The sequence below is a fragment of the Myotis yumanensis genome, unplaced genomic scaffold, assembly GCF_028538775.1.
Source record: "Myotis yumanensis isolate MYYU_CA2020_CCGP unplaced genomic scaffold, mMyoYum1.0.hap1 SCAF_7, whole genome shotgun sequence".
Lineage (NCBI taxonomy): Eukaryota > Metazoa > Chordata > Mammalia > Chiroptera > Vespertilionidae > Myotis > Myotis yumanensis.
In genome coordinates, this window is record NW_027223758.1 from 37,895,324 (window position 1) to 37,911,481 (window position 16,158).

At 39.0% G+C, this 16,158-nt stretch overlaps 1 protein-coding gene across 3 annotated transcripts in view; it reads right to left on the reverse strand.

Annotated features, from left to right (window-relative positions):
* Nucleotides 1-16,158, reverse strand: part of RBL1 (RB transcriptional corepressor like 1) — an 84,368-nt gene that overhangs the window by 32,175 nt on the left and 36,035 nt on the right. For all 3 annotated transcript variants that reach the window (XM_070420280.1, XM_070420279.1, XM_070420281.1), the window contains 4 exons: nucleotides 13,544-13,708; nucleotides 9,090-9,222; nucleotides 1,966-2,232; nucleotides 976-1,187 (listed from right to left, as the gene is read on the reverse strand). In XM_070420280.1, the coding sequence (XP_070276381.1) occupies nucleotides 976-1,187; nucleotides 1,966-2,232; nucleotides 9,090-9,222; nucleotides 13,544-13,708 (777 nt within the window). The remainder of the gene's footprint in view (nucleotides 1-975; nucleotides 1,188-1,965; nucleotides 2,233-9,089; nucleotides 9,223-13,543; nucleotides 13,709-16,158) is intronic.

Here is a 16,158-nt window from a genome sequence, read left to right on the forward strand (position 1 = left end):
AGGGAGAGAAAGAGGAATGGGGAATTACTGTTTAATGGATACAGAATTTCAGGTCAGGAAGATAAAAATATTCTGGAGATGGATGGTGGTGAAAGTGGCACAGCAATGTAAATGTACTTTTAATGACACAAAAATAGTTAAAATCATAAATTTTATGTTTATATATATATTACCACACACACAAAAAAGAAAGCTAAAGCTGCCGTGTTATTCAATCTTTCTTGCATTGAATAAACAAGATATTTTTATTTATTTATTTTTAAAATATAGTTGTTTTTCTTTTTAATATTTTATTGATTTTTTACAGAGAGGAAGGGAGAGGGATAGAGAGTTAGAAACATCAATGAGAGAGAAACATCAATCAGCTGCCTCCTGCACACTCCCTACTGGGAATGTGCCTACAACCAAGGTACATGCCCTTGACTGGACTTGAACCTGAGACCCTTCAGTCCGCAGGCCGACGCTCTATCTACTGAGCCAAACTGGTCAGGGCTTAAATATAGTTTTATTGATTTGAGAGAGGAAGGGAAATGGAGAGACAGAAACATCAATGATGAGAATCCTTGATCAGTTGCCTTCTTCACACCCACTACTGGAGATCAAGTCTGCAACCAGGACATGTGTCCTTGACCAGAATTGAACCCAGTACTCTTCAGTCCACAGGCTGACACCCTATCCACTGAGCCAAACTGGCTAGGGTTATTTTTATTTAAAAAAAATATATATATTTTGTTTATTGATTTCAGAGAGGAAGGGGGGAGGGGAAGAGAGAGAGAGAGAGAGAGACATCAATGATGAGAGAGAATCATTGATCGGCTGCCTCCTGCCTGCTCCACCAGAGATCAAGCCCACAACCTAGGCATAGACCCTGACTGGGAATTGAACTGTGACCTCCTGGTTCATAGGTTGATGCTCAACCAGAGCCATGTCGGTAGGGCTAAATGAAATCTTCTTAGATGCTATGAAAACACATACCTTTCTATAAAACAGTGCTAAGGACCCCGTTCTCTTTGGTCTGCTTATTCCAGTTGGATGTACCTCTTGTGCTTTAGTCAGATGGGTTTGTTTTGGAGAAGCACCAATTAATGACTGAGCAGTAAGTGATACAGGACTCTCAACTTTGGACTCCTGAGTTGTGTTCATGGAAATTGGTATCAGTGTGATCTCTCCAGCATCATTTGCAATACCTAAGTGTACAATACAAGCAAGAGTTCTTTATTAGCAAAAGCTGCATGTATTCCAGAAAGGTTGTCATTATGTCTACCCATTAATGTGTGTAAACATATATGTTAGGGGAAAAAAAAAAGAGGAAAGCTACAAAATATTAATTCTAGTCTATAACATTATTTTCTATTTCTGCTCTGTTTTGTTTTGAGTTCTTAAGGAGACTTGTTAATTAAAAAAAAAATTCTTGCTCAATATACTCATTTGTAAAGCTAAGAAAATAAGTCCTAACAAGAAGAGTAGTAAATTTATAAAATGTGAAAATTAAAAAAAAAAAGGATACAGGTTCAAAACAAAAGGTGGAGCACAAGATTTTTAGGGCAGTGAAATTATTCTTTATAATACTATTATGTTTGATATGTGTCATTAGATATTTGTCAAAATCTATAGAATATATAATATCAAGTAAACCCTAATATAAACTTTGGACTTTGGATGATGATAACATATCAGTGTAGGTTCATCAATTGTAACAAATGTATTATTATGGTGCAGGAATGTTATGGAGAGGGAGTCTGTGTGTAGGGGAGGGGGAAGAGGGTATATGGAAAATCTCTGTACCTTCCACTCAATTTTGCTATAAACCTAAAACTGCTCTAAAAAATCAAAATAAAAAAAGTAGTCTTTAGGTTCAAGAAAAAATACTGGGTAAGCAAGGCTATGTGATCCAATACAGTAAAGACATTTCTTAAATTTTATCCAACTCAGAAAAAATATAAAAGAAATTCATTGAAATTTTACCATGCAATGGGATTGTAACTTTATGTCCTGTTGTCCCCGTTACTATGGCTGTGGCCATTGTTAAAAGACTTTGCCCAGGTGAAATTGATATATTTTCAGCAGTAATGCTTGAAGAAGGAGCAATTTTCAATTTTTTTCCTTCTGTTATGATCCTGTCCATAAGCATTTCCTTTGGGGGGTCCTCCCCAAAAAGTCTTCTCTTAGCACTCCCTGCGGTAGGAGAACTGTAGCGTTCATGGACAGAAATTGGAGACAATGGTTGCATATCTAATAAAGAAAAAAATAAATTTAAAACAGTTTGATGTGTATTCTAAAATAATGAACCAGGTTCATTATGCAGTCATAAAGATGAAGTGGTGGTACATGCTGTAACATAGATATATCTTGATATCTGTCCTCATATGAAGTCAAGTGTTAAGAGAGAGGCCTGAAATAAATCCTTACAATAAAATGTGAAAACGACAGCTCACCCTCTGGTTTCTTGAACCTCGCCTATATTAAAGGAGAAAAATGTTAAGGGTAAAGTAGAAGCTGAGAGGGAGAATGAGGTGACCCCTAAATTTAAGTAGTAGTCCAATTAGCTTCTGTCTCCCAATCTTATCTAGTAAATAACACTTAAGGAAAAATCAGTTATTTGGTTCACAAAATCAGTTATTTTGTTTGTTTGTTTGTTTGTTGTTGTTGTTTTTAATATATTTTATTGATTTTTTACAGGGAGGAAGGGAGAGAGATAGAGAGTCAGAAACATTGATGAGAGAGAAACATCGATCAGCTGCCTCCTGCACATCTCCTACTAGGGATGTGCCCGCAACCCAGGTACATGCCCTCGACCGGAATTGAACCTGGGACCTTTCAGTCCGCAGGCCGACGCTCTATCCATTGAGCCAAACCGGTTTCGGCTGGTTCACAGTTTTGCCTTCACCCATACCCTCACACTTCTAGCAGTTTAAGGCAATGGTGTAACTTTCTAGTTTAGTAGATACAGAATCATCTATACTAATAAAAGGGTAACATGCTAATTAGACCAGACATTCATCCGGACATCCTTCCGGACAAAGCCATGGTGGCGGGGACTAAGGCAGAGGCGGTTAGGGGTGATCAGGCCAGTGGGGGAGGGTAGTTAGGGGTGACCAGGCCGGTGGGGGAGGTCAGTCAGGGGCGACCAGGCTGGCAGGGGAGGGCAGTTAACGGCAATCAGGCCGGCAGGCGGAGAAGCTAGGGGCAATCATGAAGGCAGGTGAGCTATTAGGAGCCAGTGGTCTCGGATCGCAAGAGGGATTTCCAACTGCCGGTTTAAGCCGATCCCAGTAGTCGGACATCCCCTGAGGGGTCCTGGATTGGAGAGGGTGCAGGTCAGGCTGAGGGACCCCTCCCCGACCCCGTGCATGAATTTCATGCACCAGGCCTCTAGTATTTTATAAGATGAAAATGGGTAAAGGTGATAAGACTCTGCTTAATGTGATTTAATTTGAGGGTTGACAGTAGTATGTTAATTAAAAAGGAAGTTAGGGTATAAACTATGTCTCTCCACTAGGTGCAAAGGTTCTTCTAGCCTCCTACAACTCTACATCTTTTTCCACATTCTTCCTCATTTCCTCCAAACCATTGTTTCTATACAGGTATATAATAAGTTATTAAAGTAAAAGCTTGTTATTATTTATTTTTACTTTCACTAGATAATTAGACAGCCATGTAGTCTATTTTAAAAATATGCTTATAAAGTATAAAACTTACCACTACTGAAGGGAGTGGGGAAAGAGTCATGGCTTAATAACTATCTCTCCATAATCCTGGGGGTTATGAAAGCAGCTCTGACTCCTGTCCTCAGCTAACAAGTGGAAAGTTCTATTGTTACTCCTGTTACCCCTTAACAGGACTCTACCTGGATGTCTTACATCTAAGAAATCTCGGCCCTTGAATCTGACTAGGAATTTTCAAAGCTGACATTTCAAAGGAGGACTCACATTATAGCCATGAAGTTAGCTGCAAACCCCTTGAAATAATCTTTTCCTTACACAGCACTGGGAAAGCTATAGAGGACACTCAATAAAAATTTAATAATATGTTATTAGGTTTTTATTGAGTGTCTGTCCAATATAGCTCATATCAAGTCTAGTAGGAGAGAGTGGCCTGAAATAGGTCCTTACAACAAAATGTGAAAATGATAGCATACCTCTTCTGCCTATATTAAAGGAGCCAAATGTTAGAAGTAGAAGTTTTATATTTTTATATCTCCAGAGATAAGGCTCAATATTATTGTTTTCTAAGGCTTTTCTATTATTTGATTCTCATGCCTAAATCTTTACAAGAAAATAACTTTTTCCTCTAATCATAAAAATAATGTATGACCTGAATGTTCACAGCAGCATTATTCATAACAGCCAACAAGTGTAAATAATCGCAATGTCCATCAACTAATGAATACACAAACAATGTCCACACAATAAAACATTATTCAGTCATAAAGATGAAGTGGTGGTACATGTTGTAACATAGATATATCTTGAAAACATGCTAATTGAAGGAAGCCAATAACAAAGACCACATATTAAACAATTCCATTTATATGAAATGACCAGAATAGGCAAATCCATAGAGATAAAAAGTAGCTCCAAGGGCTTAGGGGAGAAAGAACTGGAGAGTGATTAATATAAGGTATGGGATTTCTTTTGGGGGTGATGAAAACATTCTGGAATTAGACAATGGTATAGTTGTATAGTCTGGTGAATAGTCTAAAAACCACTAAATTGTATACTTTTAAAGGGTTAATTTTATGGCATGTGAATTATACCTCAATTTGAAAAATTCACTGAAAAAAAATCAAACAACACTAAAAACTGTAATGAATAAAGTAACACTCACTCAAAATCCCTACACATAGAAAGAATCACATTTTGGTGACCATTCTTTATGATTTTCTCAGATTTCTAGCTGGGTGGCAAATACACACACACACACACACACTTATATATATAATATACATATAAATTATAGTCAAAGATACATTCATAGACAGACACACACACACTTCATGTTTTGTATAGTTCCAATATGCAGTTTAACAACAGCTCTAGCAAAACAGTTCAAATTTCAAATTTCAGTTGAAAAGGTATATTAACTGTGAGTAACTGTATAAACTAAAAACTTCAGTCCATAAATCATTATATAAATAATAGCTGTGCATCATGATCAGTGATCAATCATGTCACTTCTTTGTCTGTCGGTGATTGGTCAGGGCATATCTGTTACCCAATTCATGCAGACAACAAAACATATACCAAGTTATGCTTCCTTATCTCCCAGTGGTAAACTCACACAACATTTTATAAACAGACAAATGAAAGAGGGAATCATCAGGGGGAAAAAAAAAAGGTGAAGGTGCAACAAATAAATAAAAAGTGATAGTGCTGAAAGTGAAATTAAAATAAGAGTGTCAATAAAGTTATAAAAGAAAAATTGACTCTGGGAATATTGTTGACACTGCCACTGTTCAAGAGATTTACGTATGTAGTTAGAAGTACTTTGTAAAGATGAAACTTATGGGTATAAAAGAAAAGTTTTTGTTACAAAAAAGATGATATACAACAGGAAGTAATGATGGCAAAAATTTAACATCAGAGAAACTCAGATATTTCACAGCATTGAAAGCACAAAGAATAAAATGTTGAAAGCTGGGAGCATTTGATATCTTGCTTCCTGGCACTATCTTCAGTTTCAGCTCAAATAAACTCTTATAAAAATTCTCAAAAGTAAATAAGTAAATAAAATGTTGAAAACTGATCCAATATGAGTTTAAAAGACACAAAATAGATGCTCCACTCAGTATGAGAAGGGAGCAAACACTGTTTAAATTATTTTCTGTAAGTTTTAAAAAAAGACAAATAAAACACTTTTTTTTTTTTTTGGTTTTATCTTTTTTTTTTAATTTTTTTTAAGTCTACTTTATTCTTTATTGTTTTTTTTTATTGTTTTATTGCTTAAAGTATTATAAAGAGTATTACATATGTCTCCTTTTTTTTCCCCGCCACTGACAATCCCCTGGCCTCCCCTACCCCCCAGTGTCTTATGTCCATTGGTTATGCTTATATGCATACATACAAGTCCTTCGGTTGATCTCTTACCCCCTTCCCTCCTGCCCCCCAACCCTCCCCGGCCTTCCCACTGCAGTTTGACAATCTGTTTGAGGCAGCTCTGCCTCTGTATCTATTATTGTTCATAAGTTTATAATGGTCTTTATTATCCATGAATGAGTGAGATCATGTGGTATTTTTCCTTCATTGACTGGCTTATTTCACTTAGCATAATGCTCTCCAGTTCCATCCATGCTGTTGCAAATGGTATGAGTTCCTTCTTTTTTATAGCAGCATAGTATTCCATCCTGTAGCTGTACCAGTTTTCTAATCCATTCATCTACTGATGGGCACTTAGGCTATTTCCAGATCTTAGCTATGGTGAATTGTGCTGCTATGAACATAGGGGTGCATATATCCTTTCTGATTGGTGTTTCTGGTTTCTTGGGATATATTCCTAGAAGTGGGATCACGGGGTCAAATGGGAGTTCCATTTTTAGTTTTTTGAGGAAACTCCATACTGTCTTCCATAGTGGCTGCACCAGTCTGCATTCCCACCAGCAGTGCACGAGTGTTCCTTTTTCTCCACATCCTCTCCAGCACTTGTCGTTTGTTAATTTGTTGATGATAGCCATTCTGAGAGGTGTGAGATGGTACCTCGTTGTTGTTTTGATTTGCATCTCTCGGATGATTAGTGACTTTGAGCATGTTTTCATATGTCTCTTGGCTTTCTGAATGTCCTCTTTTGAAAGGTGTCTATTTAGATCCTTTGCCCATTTTTTGACTGGATTGTTTATTTTCCTTTTGTTGAGTTGTATGAGTTCCCTATAAATGTTGGAGATTAGGCCCTTATCAGATATGACATTGGCAAATATGTTTTCCCACGAGGTGCGTTTTCTTGTTGTTTTGTTGATGGTTTCTTTTGCTGTGCAGAAGCTTTTTATTTTGATGTAGTCCCATTTGTTCATTTTCTCTTTAGTTTCCCTAGGAGCTGTATCGGTGAAGAAATTGCTTCCGCATATGTCTGAGATTTTGTTGCCTTTGTATTCTTCTAGAATTTTTATGGTTTCCTGTCGTACATTTAAGTCCTTTATCCATTTTGAGTTTATTTTTGTTTATGGTATAAGTTGGTGGTCTAGTTTCATTTTCTTGCATGTATCTGTCCAATTTTCCCAACACCATTTATTGAAGAGGCTATCTTGGCTCCATTGTATGTTCTTGCCTCCTTTGTCAAATATTAATTGAGCATATTGGTTCGGGCTGATTTCTGGGTTCTCTATTCTATTCCATTGATCTATATGTCTGTTCTTGTGCCAGTACCAGGCAGTTTTGAGAACAGTGGCTTTGTAATACAGCTTGATATCTGGTATTGAGATCCCACCTATTTTGTTCTTTCTCAGGATCGCTGCAGCTATTCGGGGTCTTTTTTTATTCCAGATGAATTTTTGGAGCGTTCGTTCTAGATCTGTGAAGTATGCCGTTGGTATTTTAATGGGAAGTGCGTTGAATTTATAGATTGGTTTGGGTAGTAGGGACATTTTAATGATGTTGATTCTACCAATCCATGAACATGGTATGTTCTTCCATCTGTTTATGTCTTCCTCTATCTCTTTTTTCAACGTCCTGTAGTTTTCTGAGTAGAGGTCTTTTACCTCTTTAGTTAAGTTTATTCCTAGGTAGCTTAGTTTTTTTGGTGCGATGGTAAATGGGATTGTTTTTTTTTAATCTCTCTTTCTGAAAGTTCACTATTGGTGTATAGAAATGCCTCAGATTTTTTGGGGTTAATTTTGTATCCTGCTACATTGCCAAATTCATGTATTAAGTCTAGTAGTTTTTTGATGGAGTCTCTAGGGTTTTGTATGTATAATATCATGTCGTCTGCAAATAAGGACAGTTTTACTTCCTCTTTTCCAATTTGGATGCCTTTTATTTCTTCTTCTTGTCTAATTGCAATGGCTAATACTTCCAGTACTATGTTGAACAGAAGTGGTGAGAGTGGGCATCCCTGTCTTGTTCCTGTTCCTGATGTTAGTTTTTGTCCATTGAGTATGATGTTGGCTGTGGGCTTGTCATATATGGCTTTTATTATGTTGAGGTATGATCCTTTAAAACACTTTTATTGTCAATGTTTTTTAATGTTTTAAATTATACCATACTAAGTAAATATTTTTACTTGTTCATTTCTCTAATCAAGTAATTGATAGAGAATTTTTAAAGTTTTGACAAGACTTTTAAAGATTAAAAAACAATCCTAGTTATTCCTCTTGTTTGAGATTTTATATGCACAGCTTGCACATTTTTATAATCTTGCACTACATGTATAGCAAAGCACATGCATGCATGCATGCATCCACACACACATAAAAAACTATAGTTCAAAAATGGATCTTGAGCTATTTTACTATGTACACTGAATACTTTGTTCATCTGAGGTTTGTTCAGAGATATTCTGTAGTCAAAAGATTTTCTTAACTGATTTAAGGAAAAATAAAGCAAGAGCTACATAATCCAGAAAATGTACACATCAGTATGCTATATCACAAAAGAAAATAAGGAAAGATGCACTAAAATCTTCCTATTAGTAAAGTTCAAATGAACTATTTTAAGAATTTAGTATAAATAAGTCAGTCATTAGATAAACTTTAGCATCCCAATGAGTTCTCTGCTCTGCTTTAAATACTTATCTCTCATAGAGACATGCATAGACAGAGAGAGAATATAACTTTTGTCACACTTAAAAATTAGGTATTTAGCTTATAAAGAAATAGTTTTCCACCATCATTTAGAAAAGGCGTGTGTTTATTAAAAGGCCAAGATATATTTTCACAATAACTGACACTGAAATTATGAAAAATAATTATATTCAAAATGAGGTTGGAAATCTTATTACTTTAACTTTAAAAAGTATAAAACGAGCCACACTATGAGGTTGACATAAGCATTAATCCTTCTTTAAAATCCTGATGAAAAAATAAAAAACATATTAATAAGATGACATTTTCTCTGAAAAAAATTATTTGTTATTTTTCATTATTTTACTAATGTTGAACCTACCCCTTCGAAGACTCCCACTGTCTGTCCGAACTTCTTTGACCCTTGGATGCATTAGAGGAGACATTGGCATCATGGGAAGATGACCCTGTACATTTCCCCCATTTCCTGTTTCAAAGTTATTTGGAAATATAACCTGTTGAAAACAAAAACCATTTGCTTTACATACAGATAAACCTACTGATGAAAACTTGTAACAGAAAAAATGAGAAAAATCTTTTCTTTAACTATGTAATTTCTTTCCTTTTTTCTTCACAAAATTGCTCAATAGTTAATATTGTTAAATTGTGTGTAGAATTAATCACATTTAATCTTATCTATCTATGTAAGTTTATCGACAATTAGAAGTAAACCTATGAGGTAGGCACTATCACTCTCCACCTAGGGATGAGAAAAATGAGGCTCAAAATGTGATTACCCAAGGGCACACTGCTACAAAGTAATAGAGCAAGAGCATTAACTCAAATCCATTTCTTTCAAATTCATAACGTTTCTTTTTACTTTCCCAATGGATTCTACAATGGAAATATTGATGAATACTAAAGATTGCCCCATTAATCACAGTGCTGCAAAAGACAAAAGATACGTGGAAGAGAGATTTTCAAGAAAACATTTTCTTTTAAGTTCTTCCTGGTTTTGGACAGTTCCTTCAGTAGTTTGGGATTAGGGAAAAGACCATCAAACCTCAGAGGGAAGGCAGGGGAGTGGGGGAGTAAAAGATCAACCAAAGGACTTGTATGCATGCATATAAGCATAACCAATGGACAAAGACAGCAGGGGGGTGAGGGTATGTTCCGGGGGGGGGGGGGGGGGGGGGCGGGGGGGAGCGGCCAGAGAGAGGTCAATGGGGGAAAAAGGAGACATATGTAATACTTTAAACAATAAAGAGCTGAAATTTTTTTAAAAAGATTAAATCAGGAGACACAGAAAAGCAAAGAAGAATAAAAAGATAAGAGTTACAAAAGAATAACAGAGATAAAAGAAAAATCTCAATTTCTCACATGATACAAAAACGTTAAATGTGTTATTTGTATGTATTAGTCACAAAGATTTAGCTTAGTATTCTAAATACTATTAATAAGAAGTATTTAATTCTTTACATGTACATTTGAAAAATTAAAAATGATGAAATTAATGGTTTATTAGATATACCAAAAGCAGAAGCAACAATAGAAAAAAAAAACTGGACATCATCAAAATTAACTTTTGTATTCCAGTGGATTTCATCAAGAAAGTTAAGAAGACAACTAAAAGAATGGGAAAAAGTTTTGCAAATCTTATGTTGGATATGGGAGTTCTATCTTCAATATATAAAGAATTCCTATAACTCAATAATAAAAAGATAAATAACCCAATTTAAAAATGGGCAAAGGATCTGAATAGATATTTCTCCAAGGAAGATATAACATGGTTAATAAACACATGAAAAGATATTGGACATCATTAGCCATCATTAAGAATGCAAATAAAAACCATATCACTTCATGCCTACTAGAATGGTTAGAATACAAAAGACAGATAAGTGGGTTGGATTGGATGTGGAGAAACTGAAATCTTCATACACTGATGGTGAGAAGGTTAAATGGTGCAGCCACTTTGGAAAATAGTCTGACAGTTCAAAAGTTTAAACAGTTACCATATGGCCCAGCAATTCTACTCCTACACATATACCCAAGAAAAATAAAAATGTATGTCCACACAAAAACTTGTGCATGACTGTTCATAGCAGTAGTATTCATAACAGCCAAAAGATGGAAACAACCCAAATGTCCATCAGTTGATAAATGATATATCCATGCAATGGACTATTATTAAACCATAAAAAGAAATGAATTGCTGGTAGGTAAACATGGATGAACCTTGAAAACGTGCTAAGTGAAAGAAGCCAACTCACAAACAAATATGATATATTCCTTGTATGATTCTATTTATATGAATTGTCCAGAATAGGCAAATGAAAGTAGATTACTGGTTGCTTAGAACTGGGGGGAAGAAAGAGGGTAAGGAAGTGATAGCTAAAGGGCATGGTTTCTTGTTGAGGTGACAAATATGTTCCAAAACTTACTATAGTGATGCCTGTACATATCTATGCTCATACTGAAAACCATGGGCTTGTACACTTTATATGGGTGAATGTATGGTATGTGAATTATATCTTAACTAGAGGCCCGATGCACAAAATTCATGTGGGGGGATGGGGGTGGATGTGTGTCCCTCAGCCCTGCCTGCACCCTCTCAAATCTGGGACCCCTCGAGGGCAGTCAGACATCCCTTTCACAATTCAGGACTGCAGGCTCCCAACCACTTGCCTGCCTGCCAGCCTGATCACCCCTAACCACTCCCCTGCCAGCCTGATCGATGCCTAACTGCTCCCCTGCTGGCCCAATTGGTCCTAACTGCCCTCCTCTGCCGGCCTGGTTGCCTCTAACAGCCCTCCCCTGCTGGCCTGGTCCCCCCCAACTGCCCTCCCTTGCAGGACTGGTCCCTCCCAACTGCCCTCCCCTGCTGGCCTGGTCCCCACCAACTGCCCTCCCTTGCAGGACTGGTCCCCCCCAATTGCCCTCCCCTGCTGGCCATCTTGTGTTCACATGGGGGCAGACATCTTATGTGTTAGAGTGATGGTCAATTTGCATATTACCTCTTTATTATATAGGATAAAGCTATCTCTATATATAATAAACCAGTGTCCCTAACGACCGGAATGACCAAACAACTGGTTGCCATGAGGTGGCATTGACCACTTGTTGGTCCCTTCCACCCACCCGCAGGCTCTGATGGATCAGCGATGGTGAACGGGGGAATCGGGGTGGGTGGCAGGAAGACTGGGCTGGCTGTCAGGCTGTTGGGATCACCAGCTCATCCCCAGCTGTTCAGGGGCTCATGCCTGCGGGAAAGCGGACACCGGCAACTTCACCTCCATGCACGTGTGCCGGGCCTGCTGCTGACGGAATGTGCTGCCTGCTCAGGGCCGCTCACGCCAGGGCGGGTAGGTTGCGGGCATGCCTCAAGCCGCAGCAGCAGCAGCAGCAGCAGCGGCGGTGCCCACATGAATGGCCCCGAGCGGGCATTGCATTCCATCAGTGGCCAGCCTGGCACATGTGCATGGAGGTGAAGTCTCCAGCGCCCACTTTCCCGCAGGCCTGAGCCCCGGAGTAGCTGGGGATGAGCTGGTGATCTCAACGGCCTGACAGCCCAATGGTGGAGGGAGCATTTGGTCTGGGGACTGGTGAATGGGCAGAAGATGGCCCTGATCGCAGGAGGCTAGGCCTAGGGACCCTACCCTCACGATTTAATCGTGTGCTGGGCCTCTAGTCTACACTAATAAAAGACAAACATGCAAATTGACCATACCTTCACTATGCCTTAAGCCACACCCACCAGCCAAACAGAGCGACTATATGCAAATTAACCCAACCAAGATGGCGGCCGGCAGCCACGGAGCTGGAGCAAGCAGGAAGCTTGGGTTGCCCCTGACAATGGAGGAAGCCAAGCTTCCCGCCCACCCTGGCCAGCTCTGAGCTCCACTCAAGGCTACAAAGTTTCAATTATAGAAGGTAAATAAATCCCAGAATAAAAGAAAAAAGAAAAAAAGGAGAGGCTGGGAGCTTCCGTCACTGGGGGGCTTGGCCAGCCTGAAAACGGCCCTCAGCCCCTCACCCAGACTGGCCAGGCACCCAAGTGGGACCCCCACCCTGATCCAGGACACCCTTCAGGGCAAACCAGCCAGCCCCCACCCGTGCACCACGCCTCTATCCTATATAATAAAAGGGTAATATACAAATTGACCCTAACAGCAGAATGACTGGGAATGACTGGTCACTATGACACACACTGACCACCAGGGGGCAGATACTCAATGCAGGAGCTGTCCCCTGGTGGTCAGTGCGCTCCCACAGGGGGAGCTCTGCTCAGCCACAAGCCAGGCTGATGGCTGCTAGCACAGCGGTGGTGGCGGGAGCCTCTCCCGCCTCCTCAGCAGCACTAAGGATGTCTGACTACAGCTTAGGTCTGCTACCTGCTGGTAAGTGGACATCCCCCGAGGGCTGCCGGGCTGCCAGAGGGATGTCTGACTGCCAGCTTGGGCCCGATCCCCCAGGGAGCAGGCCTAAGCCAGCAGGTGGACATCCTCGGAGGGGTCCCAGATTGCGAGAGGGCATAGGCCGGGCTGAGGGATCCCCCAAGTGCACAAACTTTTGTGCACTGGGCCTCTAGTCTATAATAATAAAAGCATAATATGCTAATTAGACCAGACGTCCTCCTGGACGAAACTGGGGCTATGAGGGAAGCCCAGGTCCCAGGTGCCTGCCGGCAGCTACAGGGAAGCCCAAGTCCCGGGTGCCAGAGGAAGCTGGTGCCGGCAGCTGGGGGAAGGAAGGCCTACTCTTGCACGAATTTCATGCATCGGGCCTCTAGTTATTTTATAAAATGAGAGGATTATTAGCCTTGCCCTGACTCACTTCTTCACAAGTAGGAACCTTGTTTGCAGAAGCCTGGAGAGCCTCCCACAGTGCAGAATCGTGATTCCATGCTAAACTCTCCAAAATCTGTTCTTCAATGCTGTTCAGGTGTTTCACCATGTCCCTGGACAGTCCCTCTTCTGAGCGGATCACCACCTCAATAACCTGGTGACAAGAAAATTGAGAAGATAATGAACTCTCAAGCAATCAGTTCTAGACTGGGTGGGCTTGCATGTATGAATAGCTCTGTTATTAATGACATAAAATCAAGGATATCGTTGAAGTAGATTTTTTAAATTTATCATTGTTATTGAAAGTTATACAGATGTACCCTTTATTGCCCATTGATCCCTTCTATCCTGCACCTTCTCCCACCCCAAGCCTTTACCACATTATTGTCTGTGTCCTTTGATTATGCATATAATTTCTTTGGTTAATGTTTTTATTGATTTTATGATTTTAGAGTGGAAGGGAGAGAGAGAAACATGTATGAGAGAGAAACACTGATCAGCTGCCTCCTGCAGGCCCCCTATTGGGAATGGAGCCTGGGCATGTGCCCTGACCAGCAATTGAACTGGGGACATCTCAGTGCATGGGACAACGCTCAACCAACTAAGCCACACCAGTCAGGGCTGTTTTTAAGATCTTCAAAATATTTTCACATATATTTGTTTTTCATGTTTTCTTTATACATGGAAAATTAAGACAATGATAGGTGAAAACTGGGTAACAGCCCAATAATGGTAGAAGTCAGGTTTTGGGTTCCCAGCCTATTGCTATTGTGAATTTACTGCTATTTTGAATTCATATTATTCTTCCTAATAGCTCAAAAGGAGAAAATGAATAATATATTTAGAAGGAACTTTGTTTTTATATACTATAATTACATTTTAATAAGAGTAAATATCTATGGAGGGATTGAGCAAAGAAGAAGAAAAAGAAGAGAACTCATGGACATGAACAGCAGTGTGGTGACTGCTGGGGAAAGGAGGGTGGGTGGAAGAGGAAGAGGGCATAAATGGTGATGAGAAAAGCAAAATTAAATTGGCCAGTGTTGCACAGTTGTTAGAGCATCGGCCTGCGCACCAAAGGATGGAGGGTTCAATTCCCGGTCAAGGGCACATTCCTGGGTTGCAGATTCAATCCCTGTCCCTGGGTCGGGGCACATGCAGGAGGCAACCGATTAATACGTTTCTCTTACATCCATGTTTCTCTCTCCCCTCCCCCCACCTTCTTTCTGCTCTCTCTAAAAAATATCCTCAGGTGAGGATTAAGAAAAAAAAAAAAAGAGTAAATATCTAGGACAATGTAAGTATATACACAAGAGTATTAATACTGATTATCATTAGAATTTTAATGTGATTTTAATATTTACATTTTTAGATAGCATACGAAATGGTCTTGTTTTATTATCCATTCAGTCTCCATATTTTTTATTGAAGGATTTAATCTATCTGCATTAAAGTAATTGTTGATATTAATTGTTGCTATGTATTTATTGCCATTCTATTATTCATATTTTCAAATTTTTTCTTCTTAAACAAGACCCTTTAACATTTTTGTAATACTGGTTTGGTGGTGGAGAACTCCTTTAGCTTTTTTTTGTTGGAGAATCTCTTAATCTGCCCTTCCATTCCAAATGATAACTTTGTTGGATAATCTTGGTTGTAGGTCCTTGCTTTTTTTTTATTGATGTTTTTATTGATTTTTTTAAGAGAAAGGAACAGAGAGGGATAGTTAGAAATATTGATGAGAGAGAAACATCAACTGGCTGCTTCCTGCTAGCCCCCACTGGGGATCGAGCCTGCAACCAGGACATGTGCCCTTACCGGGAATTTAACCTGTGTGACCTCTTGGTTCATGGGTTGATACACAACCATGATGCAAGCATGTAGATCCTTGCTTTTCATGACTTTGAATATTTTGTGACAATCTCTGGGCCTGCAAAGTTTCTATTTAGAAATCAGCTGACAGTCTATGGGTGCTCCCTTATGGATAACTGCTTTTAAGATTCTCTTTATCTTTTATCTTTGGTATTTTAATTATGATGTCCTGCTGTGGGCCTCTTTGGGTTCATCTTGTTTGGGCTACTATGCTTTCTGAACTTAAATGTCTATTCCCTTTACCAGTTAGGGAATCATTTTTTCAAATAGGCTTTCAATTCCTTGATCTTTCTCTTCTCTTTTTGGCATGCCCATGAGGTTAACTGTTAGTACATTTGAAGCCCCAGAGGCTCCTTAAACTATCCTAATTTTTTGGGATTCTTTTTTCTTTTTGCTATTCTAATCGGATGTATTGTGCTTCCTTATACTAATTTGATTCTCTGCTTCATCTACCCTCCTGTTGATTCCATGTACTGTAGTCTTCATTTCAGAAATTATATTCTTTTCTGACTGGTTCTTTTTTATGTTTTCTATCTCCATTTTTATGTTTCCTATCTATTTGTTGAAGTTCTAAGTTCATCTACTCTTCCCCTACATTCATTGAGCATTCTTTTTTGAAAAATATTTTTTATTTTTTATTGATTTCAGAGAAGAAGAGAGAGGGAGACAGAAACATCAATGATGAGAATCATTGATCGGCTGCCTCCTGCATACCTCCTACTTGGGATCGAG